General features: G+C 47.8%; 1 protein-coding gene across 3 annotated transcripts in view; it reads left to right on the top strand.

Moving 5' to 3' along the window:
• Positions 1-17,760, top strand: part of ASIC2 (acid sensing ion channel subunit 2) — a 1,285,436-nt gene that overhangs the window by 1,150,642 nt on the left and 117,034 nt on the right. For all 3 annotated transcript variants that reach the window (XM_043536829.1, XM_043536830.1, XM_037887013.2), the window contains exon 3: positions 7,781-7,908. In XM_043536829.1, the coding sequence (XP_043392764.1) occupies positions 7,781-7,908 (128 nt within the window). The remainder of the gene's footprint in view (positions 1-7,780; positions 7,909-17,760) is intronic.

Here is a 17,760-nt window from a genome sequence, read left to right as displayed (position 1 = left end):
AGCTTTTCTAAACAGTCCTTAACCTGTTCTTTCACCACTGAGGGCTGCTCACCTCCTCCCCATACTGTGCTGCCCAGTGGAGTAGTCTGGGAGCTGACTTTGTGAAGACAGAGGCAAAAAAAGCATTGAGTACATTAGCTTTTTCCACATCCTCTGTCACTAGGTTGCCTCCCCCATTCAGTAAGGGCCCCACACTTTCCCTGACCTTCTTCTTGTTGCTAACATACCTGTAGAAACCCTTCTTGTTACTCTTAACATCCCTTGCCAGCTGCAACTCTAAGTGTGATTTGGCCTTCCTGATTTCAATCCTGCATGCCTGAGCAATATTTTTATACTCCTCCCTGGCCATTTGTCCAGTCTTCCACTTCTTGTAAGCTTCTTTTTTTGTGTTTAAGATAAGCAAGGATTTCACTGTGAAGCCAAGCTGGTCGCCTGCCATATTTACTGTTCTTTCTACACATATAAGAAGGGCTGCTGGGCAGAGCAGCTTCAATCACTCCTTAGCGCTCAAGGAGGGAGAACCGGCTGCCTCGCAGAAGGCAGGAAGATAGCACCTGGGACAGAGCAGTGCTGGGCAGGATCAGGGGAGTGGGAGAGAGCTCCCGGCTGCCTGCTGACAGACTTGAGGCCCTGAGACGAGGGCGGAGAAGATGGTAAGGGCTGCAGGGAAGTGGCGCAGGGAAATAGACTGCAGGGTTGGAGGGGACATAGCATGTGGTTGCCAGCTATAGGGTCCCTGGGCTGTGACCCAAAGTAGTGGGCAGACTCGGGTCCCTTCCCCCACTTTGCCACCACTCACCACTGAGGAGGAAGTGGCTGGACAGTGGATTGCTGGTGCCCCGGAAGGGGGGTAGAACCAAGTGCGGCACAGCCAGAGGGCTGTGTCTGGAAGAGGATGCCGCGGCCATGTGAGTGACACGGGTCCTGGAGCAGAACTGACGGCGGTGAGACGTCACCAGACGGAGGCACACTGGCCAACAGAGCTAATTCCCAGCACAGCCAGCAGGAGGCACCACAGCGGTGAGTCCATACCATCACATCGCCGCTCGGTGCTGATTCACTTGGTGATTACCTGTTCTATTCATTCCCTCTAAGCATCTGGCATTAGCCACTGTTGGCAGACAGGATACTGGGCTACAAGGATCTTTGGTCTGACCCAGTATGGCCATTCTTATGTCCAAATTAAAAGAGGAAACTTTTCAAGGGATTCCTTATCACCATTGCTGTTCATGGTAGTGATGCTGCCGCTAACACGGATGCTCTGTGGGATGATTTGTGCTTATTAACAGCAAAGAGCAACAGCCAGTTAACCATTTGTAATACATGGATGATCTGAAACTGTATGGAATATTGCAAAAGGAGATGCAGAGACTGATGCCATATGTAGAAAAGTTTGAAGATACAAAGTTTCAGGTTGGCTTGGCTCAATGTGGAGTGGCAACTGTAAAGAGGGGCAAACTGGTACCATCAGATGACATAAAAACTGATGAAGGTATTAGCCAAGATGTCTCTCAGCTTGGTCCCTACAAATACCTTGTAATCAGGGAACTGTCTGAGTTACTACAGAAGGAAGTCAAAGAAGAAAGTGAGGAACGGATATTACAGATGACTAAGAACTACTCTAAGGACAAAACTCAAAGAATTTTATTTTAGCCTTTAATATGTGGACGATACCTGTAATACTGGACACTGCTGGAGTGATCAAGTGGCATGAAGAAGAGAAGAAAAAAATAAATTTCCAAACAAGGAAGCTCCTAGTGATTCATTATTATTATAGGCAAGCATCAATCCATTGGATCATGGTATATGCCTAAGAGGTCTCCTCAGGTGTCTGATGAATCTGATTATGACTGACAAGCCCAATTTGAGAACGACACAGCTTGTTACAAATTTCACAGATGCATCTGTTGTCTGAGTGGGAGTCCAAAATTACAGCACACAGCTTCCTTCTTTCTCGCTTTGCTTCTGTCCTCTGAATCAAAGTCGCTTTCCGTTGAGCTGCACCCAGTGCCAGATATTCCCTCCAGATTGGACAGATTCATAGACTAATGCATACCAATCAAGACGTGGACAGGACATACATCCGACGACGTGATGGAGGGAAAGGTCTGCTATTGGTGGAGGAAGCAATTGAGAATGAAGACTATAGCATCAAAATACGTGAGGAATCAACCAGAACAAAAGATAATCTGGTTGTGATCACAAGAGATGGCTGAGTGTGCATCCTAGGCCAAGAAAGCATCAAAGAAAGGAGAAACCAAATCAACTGATCACCATATTTGGGGTTGGGAAGGAATTTTCCTCCAGGGCAGATTGGAAGAGGCCCTGGATGTTTTTCACCTTCCTCTGTAGCATGGGGCATGGGTCACTTGTTGGAGGATTCTCTGCTCCTTGAAGTCTTTAAACCATGATTTGAGGACTTCAATAGCTCAGACATAGGTGAGAGGTTTTTCTCAGGAGTGGGTGGGTGAGATTCTGTGGCCTGCGTTGTGCAGGAGGTCGGACTAGATGATCATAATGGTCCTTTCTGACCTTAGTATCTATGAATCTATATAAAAAACAAACAAAGGAAGACTCAAAAGATTTACACAGAAATCAGTGCACGTGCAGTGGTGGAGAGAGAGGCAACCTATTAGTGATCGAAGTTGAACAAACTCCCGGCTTGTAGAAAGCCTCTCAAGAGAGAGGCAGAGAGAGACTCACTGTGAATGCCCAAGAGCAGTTGGTCCTTAAGGCTTAATTAAATTTGCAACATAACTGACCGACAGAACTGCTCCCCAAACTGCAGAGCGTGTTCCAAAAAGGAAAAACCAATGGAGCATGTATCGAGCGCCTGCAGGAGCCAGACTGGGAGAGAACATAGGAACAGACACAATGAGGCTGCCGAGTGTCTGCATTGGAGCCTCTGTGACCGGTACGGATTTAAACGAACTGGACGGTGTTATGACCACTGGATCAAAAGCACACCAGAGGATAAGATTTTATAGGATCTGACAGTTGTCATACACCTAACAGTTCTGGCAAACAGGCTGGACATAGTTGCTGTAGGGAAAAAAGGGCAAACCAGACCATGTTAAAATTGATATTGCCATCCCAGCAGACAGAAATGCAAACAAGGAGGTGATGACATATGAAGAATTCTGCCAGGAAGTGAACCAATTATGGAAACTAGAACAAAGACAATCCAGTGATTATTGGAGCACCTTGTGAGACCCTCAGGGCATGAATAAGCAGCTTAGGGACACATTAGGAGTGAAAGACATCATGATGAGCAACCTCCAACAGACAGCACTCCTTGGCACCCTGAGAATTTTAAAGAAAGTCAAAGGAGAACAAGTGCATTTGAGCACTTAATATGCAGGAATTCTACAGAAAGTTTAACAAAACTCCTGGCTACCCAAATGGATGGGTTCATAGTCAGGATTTATTGGTGACCCATGGTGATAAATGTTAGGCAGTAGCTTTCCCCTTTTTATGTTTAAAGTTCTTGTATGTTAAGATTTTTTTTTAAATGATGTAATACTCTGGTAATAGTAATTATCAGGGGGTCAGAACTTAGAGAACCTCCAGCATCAGAAATCAGGAGATTCATTATGTGAAGGACCCAAGTGTGAAACATGCTTCTTTGCAGTGTCCTCCCAACAGAGATGAGACAGAAAAATTACTCCCAAGTAGGGTGACCAGATGTCCCGATTTTATAGGGAGAGTCCCGATTTTCGGGTCTTTTTCTTATATGGGCTCCTATTACCGCTACAGACTAGGGACCGAATGGCTCGGCAGCAGTTCTGCAGAAAAGGACCTAGGGGTTACAGTGGACGAGAAGCTGGATATGAGTGAACAGTGTGCCCTTGTTGTCAAGAAGGCCAATGGCATTTTGGGATGTATACGTAGGGGCATTGCTAGCAGATCGAGGGACGTGATCGTTCCCCTCTATTCAACATTGGTGAGGCCTCATCTGGAGTACTGTTTCCAGTTTTGGGCCCCACACTACAAGAAGGATGTGGAAAAATTGGAAAACGTCCAGCGGAGGGCAATAAAAGTGATTAGGGGACTGGAACACATGACTTATGAGGAGAGGCTGAGGGAACTGGGATTGTTTAGTCTGCGGAAGAGAAGAATGAGGGGGGATTTGATAGCTGCTTTCAACTACCTGAAAGGGGGTTCCAAAGAGGATGGATCTAGACTGTTCTGAGTGGTAGCTGATGACAGAACAAGGAATAATGGTCTCAAGTTGCAGTGGGGGTTGCAATAGGTTGGATATTAGGAAAAACTTTTTCACTAGGAGGGTGGTGAAACACTGGAATGCGTTACCTAGGGAGGTGGTGGAATCTCCTTCCTTAGATATTTTTAAGGTCAGGCTTGACAAAGCCCTGGCTGGGATGATTTAGTTGGGGATCAGTCCTGCTTTGAGCAGGGGGTTGGACTAGATGACCTCCTGAGGTCCCTTCCAACCCTGATATTCTATGATTCTATGATTACCCCCCCACCCCCTGTCCCGATTTTTCACACTTGCTGTCTGGTCACCCTACCCCCAGTGGAGAAGGAAAGGGGACTGGGAAGAGAGAGGGTCAGCTTCTGCTCTCATTTACATTGGTGTTAAATTTACATGGAGCTACTCCAGATTTACACCACTAAAGATACTCTGGTTTAAACAAAGTATAATTAAAAATAATAGTGTTCTTCCTTCATTTTATTAATTACTAAGGGATGGAAGCCAAAAGTAGGTAGAGCGAGGGGGTGAGCAGCAACCTGTCTGGAAAATTCCTTTGTGTTCCTTAGATGTGTAGCTAGTTCTTCTTGGAGGGTTTGTCCATATATATATATAAATAAAATCAAGCACGTGTGTGCTCAGTGCACTCGAGACAGAGATTTTTGGTCAGCAACATCAGTTGGGACAGTGCCTATGCCCTTATAGTCCTCATGCCTCCCTCCAAGGGCATGAAAGATGGGGCTTGCCCCAGCCTCCCTTCAGATATGTAGATGGCTCCCAGAGACTCTAACGTTTGGTGCCTTATGCACAGACTGTTCATAGAATCATAGAATATCAGGGTTGGAAGGGACCTCAGGAGGTCATCTAGTCCAACCCCCTGCTCAAAGCAGGACCAATCCCCAATTTTTGCCCCCCGATCCCTAAATGGCCCCCTCAAGGATTGAACTCACAACCCTGGGTTTAGCAGGCCAATGCTCAAACCACTGAGCTATCTCTCCCCCCTGTTATGAGGGTGCATCTTGTTGCTTAGCCATGCTAAGCCTAGTTGGCAATGTCACCTTTCCTTCCACATCTCCCTCTATTCCCTCATTACGTCTGTTGCGCTTTGCTGAGCTGCATCCAATGTGTCTGTGCCTAGAACTGTGTTCCGGGCGCAGCACCACCAGTGCTGAATAGAGGACCTCTTGCATGACATGAAGGGCCCAAAATGCCATCTCCACGCCACATTGCACTTGCATCTAATTCACTGTACACTCATTCTGCCCCCTACCTCCCAAAATGGCTTTCGGCCATTGCTACTTTCCAAACTCCGCCTTCTCACTCGCTAGCCAACGTACTGACTTAAGTAGAGTTCAAAGGAGGAGAAAGTCCAAAGCGAAGGCAGGGGAGGACTTCTGACAAAAGGAAGGAGAGAAGGGGACAGGATTATAATTTGAGGATTCCTGCCTCATGTGGGTTTAAATATCAGCTTTAATGTTCCACTTAATGTGTCTTTCCAGAGTGAATTGTGAAGAGAAGGACAGGAGTTGGGGGCTTCTGAACATCTCATGGTAGCCATAGTGGGAGGATGGGCCTGTTCAAAATGCTCACATCACCATGACATAGAAGCTGTCAGCCAACTATGTGGGTTTATTGTGAATCTTTCTGACATCACAAGCTTCAAATCCCCCATGGCTGTTAAGCGTTGAAGTCCGATGGTTGACGTGCAAAATCCCCAGCTGATAAGCACTGAAACCTTGGTTATCTGAGCCCCAGCGAGCTGAAATTCTTAGTTAGCTTGAAGGTCAGCTGTAATTCTACCAAGCTCCTGGGCTCTGTTTGCTGCTTGCCTGAAGCTCTGCTGAGCGGACTGTGCCTTGGGGAAGCCTGACAATGCTGTGTAATCAGGGGAGCCAGCCAGTGTTCTTGGACAGTTATGTTCATTATAGGGGAATTTGTGAACGCAGACTTCAGAGCATACTGGACTAGTTGCTCCCAGTTTCCCAAATGCCCAGTTAGTGTAAATCAATGGAATTTAGCTCCTAACTCCCTTAGAGATTGTCTACACGGGGAGTTATTCTGGAATACAAGTGCTGTTCCAAATTAGCTTAATCCACTTCCAAAATGGATTAAGCTAATTCAGAATAAGGCACTGTTGTTCTGAAATAGTCTCCACATGTGTAGTTCAACAAGAATAGTTAATCTGCCTTAAATTCACACCCTACTTTATTCTGGATTAACTCTCATGGGTAGACAAACCCTAATCTTCGCATGCTTACGTCACAGAGACGCCTTTGAAAATTGTACCCATGGTTTTTCATGACATGATCACATAGTATATTTTCCACGGGCCCCCTGCCTTGTTCAGTTCACATGATGGACGCAAAAGGTGGAAGAATCAAAGTTGTACAGAGCGCTGTGTAAACCTGGCATTTCCTACATTTTCAAGTGGCTGACCTTGCAGCCTAAGGCTTTGTTCACACTTGTGGTAGCCCCTAGGATACATGGAGCTACATGTAGCAGTGAAATGCTCTGGCAGGAGGAAGGCAGCTAGGAAAAGCTCTGGCAGTGGGGTGCTGCTGGAGCCTTTCTTCTCTGCCTTCCCCCAGTCAGAGTCTTTCCCCACTGCTCCAGCAGTGGGGAGGCTGTGGGACACTACACTGCTGGAAATAGCAGTGTAGATGGGGGAGGCACTGTTTGGGCATGTAGAGAGCCATGTAGGGTATATACCCTAGGGTCCAGGCGTGTCTGTACTCTACCCTACAAAGAAGTGCCTCGCCGTCTACACCACTAATTGTACTGTGCTAGCTGGGCTGGGCTCTAAACCACCATAAGTGTAGACAGACCATAAGTAATGTTCTTTTAACATATGTGTTTTTTGCGGGGGGAGGCTTACATAATGGGGGAAATATATTTCAAACCAGATTTCTGCCTGGTAGAAAATAGCTGTGGTCCCTTGGGTACCTCAAATCTCAGAAAGAGACAGAGGTTGTCTGGACAGTGGCCTGGCCTCTCCAAGAGACAGGGCATCTTATCTGCAAACCCTGCCCCCCCACGCAGCCCCCCACTCCCATCCCTAGAAACCTTCTTGCACATTTAGGAGTTGTGGAACCTGCCATTACACAACTGCTACCCAAGGGGGAAGAAGCCCACAGAACGGGCCACTCTGTGCTCCGAGTCTGGAGAGGCTATTGAGGTTTCAATGGCCAGCAGCAGCGTCTGCAGAGGTGAGCCGGATTAACCCCCCACCCCCACCCCAATGACAAATCCAAAGTCTGCCTGGTTCACCACAAAGGATGGTCCTGATTCTCTCCCACGGTGTCCATCAAAGAGCCCTGCAATGAAAAGCTACTGAGCTGGCAAGTAGCACATGGTGATTTCTCCACTCGTCTCTGAACAGCACATTTGCCAGCATAATAAATTCATCCCAACCCCTTTTGGGGAGAGGAGGGGTAAGTGTAGTAATGATTCCAAACATGATCCTATGCACAAGCTCTCTTTTAACTTTGCATGCCACCCTCAGAGTCACGGCAGCCAGTTAGCTAACCTGTTCTTCCTCTGGTGACTTAGCATTCCTGCTTCTCTTTTTAGAGGAAACTACATTTGAAGCTGGAGTCAAAGTTCAGATCCACAGCCAGTCTGAGCCACCCTTCGTCCAAGAGCTTGGGTTCGGAGTGGCCCCTGGATTTCAGACCTTTGTCGCCACACAGGAGCAACGGGTGAGTCTGTGGTTTGATGTGTGGAATGGGAACGTTTTCCTATGGTGTGTCACTTCTAAGGGGAGAGATGGAGAGACCCTTTCCTGAAGCAACTCCCCTAATCCTGTTTTCCCTGCACTTCTAGGAGGGGTAGAACCTACCCTAATGAGGCTGCTACTCTGAATAGGCCACTGAGTAGCCCAAGGTCTGCGGTCACCATTCTCTCAGGAGGCAAATGTCACACAAACGTGGGTATGGCTGCTTGGTCACTTCTCCCACTCTTAGGTCTGTGCCGCTCATTCTCCAGGCCTGGTGCTGCCCCTGCTGCTCCCAACTCTCCAGGGAACTTTGTGACATATGTATTTCTCCCCATTTTTCATTTCAGCGGCAAATCGGATCACGGTTGAATTTACCTAAAACACCCCTGACAACAGAGAAATACATGGAGCAAGGACAGATGGGGAGGGGGGGATTTGGTGGGCGGTATTTGTTTTCATTGGGTGTGGGGAGGAAGAGAGAGGTGCTGACCAGAAAAAACCTCTGCAAACCCTGAATGTGTCCAGTCTGGCTCTGAGTAGATGTTGCCATTCCTACTTGAAAACTGAGAGGTGCTTTATCTTTGTGACAAAACCAGCATGGTGGGCAGAGTGCTCACTTGCAACCCACAGCTTGAGAACCACTGAGTTACATATTTAAACCCTACCCCTTGAATAGAAGCTTGCTGGCATCCTACCACGCTATGGGATCTCAGGCTACGAAGAGGAAGTTTCAGCACTGAAGAGTTGGTTGCAGAATTAGGAGTGAAGCCCTGTGCATAAATTTTGGCTTGTTTGTTGACTTGGATGTTCGCAGTAAAATGTAAAGTTTCAAAGGGGCGAAGGGGCTGCCACTAGTGCTGGGCAGACATCATTTTTCTTCTGTCTGATGTATGCCCACACCTTTGAAGTCAGCAGAACCATGCTGAAAATTGCATAGAAACAAATTTACTTCCAGAATGTTGGCATTTCTGCCTCCCGTCCTGATCAGAACCGGGGCATGTTTGAAAATGAAGACTAGCATTGGCCAAAGCCTTTCCCCATCTCCAGGGATAACTAGCTTATTTTATCCAAACTGGTTTGTCCATCTGTAACTGTCACTGGGATGATCTTATTAATGAAGTCCATATGAGACGCACGGATCTGACGGCTATTTACAGGAAGGCTGCTGTACGCAGACCTAGCAATATAAAAGGGTGTTAAACTGAGTATAAATATTTTGTATACGCACTCTAAAGCCTGCAATGCAACGAGGCCTTAGCGTAGATAAGAACCAGGCCCACTGGAATTCCATACTAGTACTTATGGTAACGACCAATGGCTAAAAATCTGTACACAGAAATTCTCATTTGTCCCATCATTGCCTGCCCTCGGTAGCTGGTGCTTTGTGCTCTCTGAGAGGATTATGCAAGACTGAAGACAGGGTGTGGAATCTGCCCTGCTGGTCTTACAAACACACAGCTCCCCCTTGTGACTGGGGAAGAGAACGTGCCAGCCGGCTGGAGAGCTCTGCCCCCATTCCATGTGGCCAGCCTAGCTCAGAGGGTGAAAACTCTGTCAAATCCGGTAGCATTCCCGAGCAAAAGAGGAGACCAGTGGGCAGTAATCGCCCAGAGGAAGTTCCCTGTGTGCATGCAAGATCTTTGCACATATCCCCTGCTGGCTGTTCGCACACTAAGCTGGAAGCGTGCATGAACACAGGCCAAAGGCTGATTTGTGCCACTGAGGCTAAAAGCCAGGCTTTGCTAGCAAGGCTGATTTGCTGCAGTTAAATCAGTCTGTGACCTCCCTGTGACGCATTGGAATAACGAATCCCTGACAGCACCCCCGCCCTCAGGTCTGGATGGGTGACAGTCAGAGAGACTTTTATTCATTGCCTGTCATTTGAAACAAGTGTGTGTGAAATTCTAATCTGGCAGGATTGTGGGAGGGTAGAGGGTTGGTAACACACAGATTATTTCTGGAGTGGATGAACTGGAGGCTGACGGTAGCTTGTCGGCAGGGCTCATTACTCCTGGGGAGGGCTGTGCAAAACCCAAACAGTCAGAACAATAGCGTTTAGTTCCACACGAAAGGAAATGTTTTGTTTTCAAGGGTTCTTTTTACCTTTTAAAAAAATTGATCTAAAATTTGAAAGGAGACAATAGAAAAATGTGGGCCCCAGCGAGAGGTAGAATGACTTTGCGGCCTGGCCATTTGGGCATCTGCCGGGAGGTGGCAGACCCAAACTCCCGTCCCACTGCTACACTGACTCATTATTTATGCCCAGTGGAACAGCTTTGACAGGAGAGATTGAGAGCCTGCCCCAGATGACCCTCTAGCCTAGTGGTTAGGGCAAGTTCAAATCCCTTCTTCACAGCAAGCCGGAGGGGTCTCCCACACCTGGGGAGAGTGGGCTAACCACTGGGAGAAACGTTAGCAGAGGGACACCTCCTCCGTTTGTCTTGGAGAATGACTGACCTGGCGCAGGCACCTGCCTCCTGGCTGTGAATCCCAAGCAGAAGGAGACGCCTCCCTCCGGCCCAGAGTTGGGGCCCTACATCCCTGAGGGGCGGAACCCCGCTTCCTGACCTTTCCTATTGGCTAGTTTAGGGAGCTCCCTGCTCAGCTTGCTGGCTTGTAGGTGCCCAGGAATGGGAGTCACAAAAGTTTGGTGCTGCTGTGCTCAGCGTGGTAACGCCCAAGTCACCCCCCTTCCTGTGCAGAGCAGCGGAAGGGTCTGAAAGTAGCCCTCCTGGCTTGGAAAGAACGGCCTAGGCCTTTGCCTTATTTCATAGCATCAGAGACATGTCGGGCTGGATGGGACCTTGCCAGGGCAGCAAGTCCGGGCCCCCTGCGCTGAGACAGGACCAATAAACCTAGATCATCTGTGAGTGGGGTTTGCCCAGCCTGTTCTTCCACACCTCCAGGGTTGGAAATTCCTCACCCTCCCTGGGAAGCCTGTTTGAGCTTCACTACCCTGAGAGTTAGAACATTTTTCCTAATATCTCACCTAAATCTCCCTTGCTGCAGATTAAGCCCGTTACTCCTTGTCCTACCTTCAGTGGAGATGGACAACGGATCCCCATCCTCTTTATAACAGCCCAGGGGGGCTGGGGGGCTGGAACAATGTGTACGGGGGGGGCGTGCTGAAAGCCAGTGAACCAAACTGTAAACCCTGCATAGGATGGAAACTGCTTCAAGGCAAGGGGGGCTGCCCTCCCCCGCACACTTGGTTCCAGCACCCCTGGAACAGCCCTTAACATATCTGAGGACTTATCAGGTTCCCTACCCCCCACCCCAGTCTTCTTTTCCTGAGACTAAACATGCCCCATTTTTTTTAATGTTTTAAATCCTTGTCAGCCTGGTCCTGGTATCAGTGAGCCATCAACCCGTGCTTGGGTTGCCAGGTGATCTGGTGATTGATTGCTATGGCTAGAACGGGTGATCCTTATAAGCAGGGGACTATCGAGTAGGAGTAGGAAGGTGATATTACCTGTGTATATGGCATTGGTGTGACCGTGACTGCTAGACTGGGCCCAGTTCTGGTGTCCGCACCTCCAAAGGATGTAGAGAAATTGGAGAGGGTTTAGAGAATGGCTGTGAATATGATTCGAGGTCTGGGAAACCTTCCTCACAGTGAGAGTTAAGGTCTGTCTACACTGCACGTTAAGTCCAGGCTCAGACTTAGGTTTCAGCCTAAGCCCTTCTTCCGTCCACACTCAGATCAGTCAGACTGGTCAGCAAGCACTCAGGACTGGGGTCCTAGGATCATGGTAGGGGGATGGGTCATAGCCAAGTCCAGCTGTGACTCAGGTCCACATCCTGTCATTTTGCAGCGTGGACCAAGTCAAGGTGCAGACTGGAGTCAGAAGGTCTGTGTAGCGCAGTATGGACATGTTAGCAAGGTTCTGAAACCCGAGTCCAGCAATTGTAAACCATGTTTACAATGCAGCGTGGATGCTCAAGCATGGCTTTGGAAACACCACGTCCACCAGCCCCACAGACTGTGTTTGCAATGCAGTGTAGACGTGGCCAAAGAACTCGACCTTTTTAACTTACTGAGGTTCAGAGGCAAGTTGCTTACTTTCGGTAAGTCCCTAACAGGGGAGATGACTTCTGATAGTAGATGGCTCTCCAGGCCATCAGATCAAGGCCAAACGAGATCCGTGCCTGGAAGCTGAAGCTAGACCACTTCAAAACGGGAACAAGGCACCATTTTTTTAACATCACTTATCTCAGGGTATGATAGACTCTCCACATGAATTCTTTAACTCGAGACTGGATGTCTCTGTCTCGAATGGACACTGTAATGGAACCTCAGGGTATTGGACTAGATGCAGGATAAGATTCGCTGGCCAGATGATTGATTGCACTGGCCGTAAATTCTCTGACCTCACTGCCTCCCTGGTGTCCACCTCAGACCATCTCTCCCCAGGTATAAAAATCACCTGAAAGTTGTTTTATTCCAAGGGTATTTGGTGACTACCACTGTTTTCAATATGGATTACCTCATAATGACCCCCCGCCTTGATTGTTTTCTGTTTGGATTTCATAAGGGTGGATCATTCACTGTATTGTTTCTATTACATTTGCCAGAGCCCACAGAGGGGATTTCATCCCTGCCTTACCTTGTCTGGCTGCAGGCCAGCTGATGCCTCTGTTTGCCCTCACACAGGTTGGCTCTCTTGACCTGCCCAGGAAGGACATACTGCCATGCCCCAAGCCTCTTTCTGGGCACGGCTTTATCCTTAAAACTTAGTCAAAACATCAAACCCAAAACAGTTCCTCTAGATAGGCCCTGGGCTACAGCTCCTGTTGGCTTTTCCCCTGGCTTGTCTCCATGCTGACAGGAAGACATGCCCTTTCCTTCAGTCCCCTCTGTTTCAGGGCCCACTGCAGAGGCCTGTCTCCTGTTGCAGCTCCTTCCAGCTGAGCTTTCTCAGCCCTTCCTAGAAAACACCTGACACCTTCTCAGCTGGGCCTGATAAATGAACAGGGCTGGCTGGCTCCCAGCCCTCAAAGGGGCAGGCAACCCTGTGGCCGTCCCTTCAGAGTATTGTTGTTTGGTGTTGTGTAACTGGCTGGTGAGGGCGTGTTACAGGTCCCCTCCATGGCTGCTTCCCAGAGGAGATGAGTTGGTACAACCAGCAGCTATGGCAGCCTGGCTCTCAAGCTAGCTGGCTCTGAAAGTCTCTGGTTCAGTTCTTGGCCCGTTGGCCTAAGAGGGTGGCTATCACAGTTGCTCACTTACAATAGTCCCAACATGTGCTAGCCACTTTCCAGAAACTCAAGAAGGGACGGTCCCTGCCCATGGGGGCTCAGGGTTGAAGGACAAAGGGAGATTAGAGGAAAGGGGTTTATGTAAATCAGCTTGTCTCCTTGCAGGCAGCATGACAATATTTCAATTATTTATTATCACCAATGGTGGGAGGCCAGCAGCTCATAACACATCACTTCCCTCGTGTCCCAGTGGGGATACGTTATCCCTGGACTGATCAATGAGATGTGACATTGCTCTTAGATCTGGATACTTGTTAGGAGTTTGAAAGTCAGCCAGTGGCATAAAGCTCTTTCCTGGAGCTTCTATTCTTCACCTTCCTCGTTGCCCTACTCAGGTTCTTCCTGCCCTTGCGGTCTCCTTCCAATGCAATGGGACTCAAAAACTCAGAGCCAGTTTCAGGAGGCGTTGGGTTTTTTGGCCATCCATGGTATTAGAGCAAGAGCTCTTCCGCTTCCTCTCAGATTAACTCAAGGACACTCACCACCCGATTTACCACTTACCAGTGGAAATCTACCACCAAACTTACCTGTAAGCCAAGGACCACATGGACACTGGAACCCAAATAACCACAGCAGGTTCGATACACACCGGTTGTTATTTCACTACGAGTCTGTGCGTGGACGTTCGTATTCTGAAATATAATGAGCTAACTGAAGTCAGTGCATGGACCTGCAGCAAAGTGATTAAAAGTGTCTTAGGAGAAGTAACCCATTTAGTTATTTCAGTGCCAGTTTTCGGGTAAGCAAGTGCCAAGGAAGGGCAGTGGATTCTTTTGGTTTATCAAGTAATGGGTTTTTGCCTGTCTGTGTCTTGTGTGAAAGTCCAGCAGGCTCTAGAAAATGAGCTGCTTTTATTCTTCAGCTACCAAGAACTCATTTCTAGTTGAACACATCAGTAATAGGTGGGTAAAATGCTCTTTGGGGGCACAGGCAACAGCTGTTCAGGTATCGAACAGCTGCTCTCTAATCAACACATGATTTGCCTGCCAAACCTTCTCCATTCCCACATCTATGGCTCAGACTCCTTAGGCCCGTCCAACCCTCCAGGGAGAAGTTGTTACAAGCCGGCAGTGCTGCCAAGGCGTATATTGACCACACACCCGAATGCCCAGTGCCTCTGGAATTGCACCATTTTGCACCTAGCTGCCCCCTCCTGCACGCTGGGGCAGTGGGAGTGGGACCAACTTGCTTCCCTCCCCCTCCTTTCATCCACCTTGCCAAGATGCAGCTACAGTATATCAAAATAATATACTGGGACTTGCCAGGTGGGAGAATGTTCCTCTTCCATACACCACGGAGTGAACCCACTGCTCCATGCCTGAGAACACAGTGGTCATTCGCGTTGGGAGTTAGATTGCTGCAGCAAGGCGGTACACTGGACTGGAGAGGCTGTTGATTTAAGGTGCGATACTACCGACTAGGCTGCTGCTAATTCATTAGGGCTTGTCTGCCCTTAAAATGCTACAGCGGTGCAGACCCTGCCACATCCCTGAAAGGTGGGAGCTAGGTTGACGGGGAATTCTCTCACTGACCTAGAGCTATCTACACTGGGGGGGAGGGTAGGTTGATTTAACTGTGTCGCTCAGGGACGTGGATTTTTCACACCCTTGGATGATGTAGTTACACCAACCTAATTTCCTGATGTAGACCAGGCCTTAGGCGTCTATTCCTCCAGCAATTTCTTTGGCACGCACTTTTTGCTACAGAATGCACACATCAGATGCTACAGCTTCCATAGGGAAGGGGAACAGGCAGTAGAAACAGGGTGTACGTGTGGTGAGGGGGCGGGTGTGCACACCCACAGCAATGCGGGGAGTATGTATTCATTTATTGGCATGTGCAGAGGCTTGTGTTAAGGTGACCGTGTCGGGAATTGAAAAACACCCTCATCTGAATTAATACCAGCGCTTTGGATTAGTAAAACTGGAGTGATTTTAAAAAAACGCGTCTTTATCTAATTTTATTATTTATGCTGTCTGTCGTGTCATTAGCATGGCATGGCAGGCCCCTACCCTAACCACTGGACCAGCCTCCCTCTCGTTTTCTGTGGGTTTGCTTTGTCCATTTCCAAATCCAGAAATCAAGTAGTAACAGCGATGTTTTCCAAAAGGGGTTTCCAACGGAGAGGTGCAGTCAGATTGACCAGATGCTCGCTATAAACCAAAAACTGCAATGCTCTGCTGGTGCATACCAGCTCCAGAGAGACCTACGGTGCAGAAAGGAAACTGACCAGTTGTTTTCATTGGGCCCCCTGAGGGAGAAATGCACAGAGTAACCCAGCAGAACAAGAGGGGAAGGACTGGCCAGTGGTTAGAGTGGCACCCTGGCAAACATGCTCAAGACTGTATGGTGCTCAGATACTCTGGTAATGTGGGTTTAGAGCTACAAGGGACTGGCCTAAATAGTGACATCCGGTGAATGAGATTTTTTTAAAAAATTATTCCAGTTTTACTAATCCAAAGAGGTGGTGTTCATACAGATGAGGGTGGTTTTCAATTCCCGACAGTGTCACTTTAACGCAAGCCTCTGCACATGCCAATAAACGAACACTCGCCTCCCAACCCCACACCTCTTTCTACTGCCTGCTCCCTCCCCCCTGGAAGCTGTTGCACCTGATGTGTACCTTCTGTAGCAAAGAGTGTGTGATAAAGAAGTTGCTGGAGGAATAGATGCCTAACTGATTAGCAGCAGAATCTTTGGCAGTGATTATTGTGCTTCAGATCAATGGTAACTCGAGTCTAGCGTTTGTATTTGTGCATCTGACTCATTAAAGTTGAATAGGAGATGAACGCATGTTTTGGTCAACTTTAGCAGAGTCTCTGAAATGCCAGCTCAGAGTCTGGGGGCAGCGTGGTACCAAGGCGCACAGCTCACGTCATTAAAAGTTGTAGCAATCTGCTCTTCTAGATGGCCCTGCAGTCATTTATCTCTAATGAACTGCGTATCACAAATCACTTACCAAACTTGAATGAGTCTGAGCCCCACAAGCAGGCGTGCGATGTTGGGAAGCATCATAGAATTGTAGGGCTGGAAGGGACCTCAAGAGGTCGTCAATTCCAGCCCCCTGTGCTGAGACAGGACCTTGTAAACCTAGACCATCCTTGACTGGTGTTTGTCCAGCCTGTTCTTAAAAACCTCCAATGACGGGGATTCTACAGCCTCCCTCGGTATCCCGTTCCAGTGTGTATCTATTCTTTATTTAAGAATCAGAGGGGTAGCCGTGTTAGTCTGGATCTGTAAAAGCAGCAAAGAGTCCTGTGGCACCTTATAGACTAACAGATGTATTGGAGCATAAGCTTTCGTGGGTGAATACCCACTGCATCGGATGCATGTAGTGGAAAGGATAAATGGACACAGATCAGATATTCAGAATGGCAACATACAAAAACCTGTAGGAGAACACTTCAACCTCCCTGGACACACAATAGCAGATGTAAAGGTAGCCATCCTGCAGCAAAAAAACTTCAGGACCAGACTTCAAAGAGAAACTGCTGAGCTTCAGTTCATTTCCAAATTTGACACCATCATCTCAGGATTAAACACAGACTGTGAGTGGCTCGCCAACTACAAAAGCAGTTTCTCCTCCCTTGGTGTTCACACCTCAACTGCTAGAAGAGGGCCTCATCCTCCCTGATTGAACTAACCTTGTTATCCCTAGCCTGATTCTTGCTTGCATATTTATGCCTGCCTCTGGAAATTTCCACTACATGCATCTGACGAAGTGGGTATTTACCCACGAAAGCTGATGCTCCAATATGTCTGTTAGTCTATCAGGTGCCACAGGACTCTTTGCCGCTTTTAGTTAAGAAGTTTTTCCTAATAACTAACCTAAATGTCCCTTGCTGCAGGTTAAGCCCTGTCAAGGTTCCTTCCCCACTCTGAACTCTAGGGTACAGATGTGGGGACCTGCATGAAAACCTCCTAAGCTTACTTTTACCAGCTTAGGTTAAAACTTCCCCAAGGTACAAACTATTTTACCCTTTGCCCTTGGACTTCCACTGCTACCACCAAACGTTTATCTGGGTTTATTTTTATTAGGAAAGCATTGTTTTGAAACGTCTTTCCCCCCCAAAATCCTCCCAACCCTTGCACCCCACTTCCTGGGGAAGGTTTGGTAAAAATCCTCACCAATTTGCATAGGTGACCACAGACCCAAACCCTTGGATCTTAAGAACAATGAAAAAACATTCAGTTTCTGAAAAGAAGGATTTTAATAGAAGTAAAAAGAATCACCTCTGTAAAATCAGGATGGTAAATACCTTACAGGGTAATTAGATTCAAAACACAGAGAATCCCTCTAGGCAAAACCTTAAGTTACAAAAAGGCACACAGACAGGAATATCCATTCTATTCAGCACAACTTAATTTCTCAGCCATTTAAAGAAATCATAATCTAATGCATATCTAGCTAGATTACTTACTAAGTTCTAAGACTCCATTCCTGTTCTGTCCCCAGCAAAAGCATCACACAGACAGACCCTTTGTTTTTCCCTCCCCTCCCAGCTTTTGAAAGTATCTTGTCTCCTCATTGGTCATTTTGGTCAGGTGCCAGCGAGGTTATCCTAGCTTCTTAACC

This window comes from Chelonia mydas, chromosome 27 (genome assembly GCF_015237465.2).
Source record: "Chelonia mydas isolate rCheMyd1 chromosome 27, rCheMyd1.pri.v2, whole genome shotgun sequence".
In the NCBI taxonomy this organism is placed as follows: Eukaryota; Metazoa; Chordata; order Testudines; family Cheloniidae; genus Chelonia; species Chelonia mydas.
Note: the sequence above shows the minus strand (reverse complement) of the source record. Positions and strands in the feature narration are given on the sequence as shown.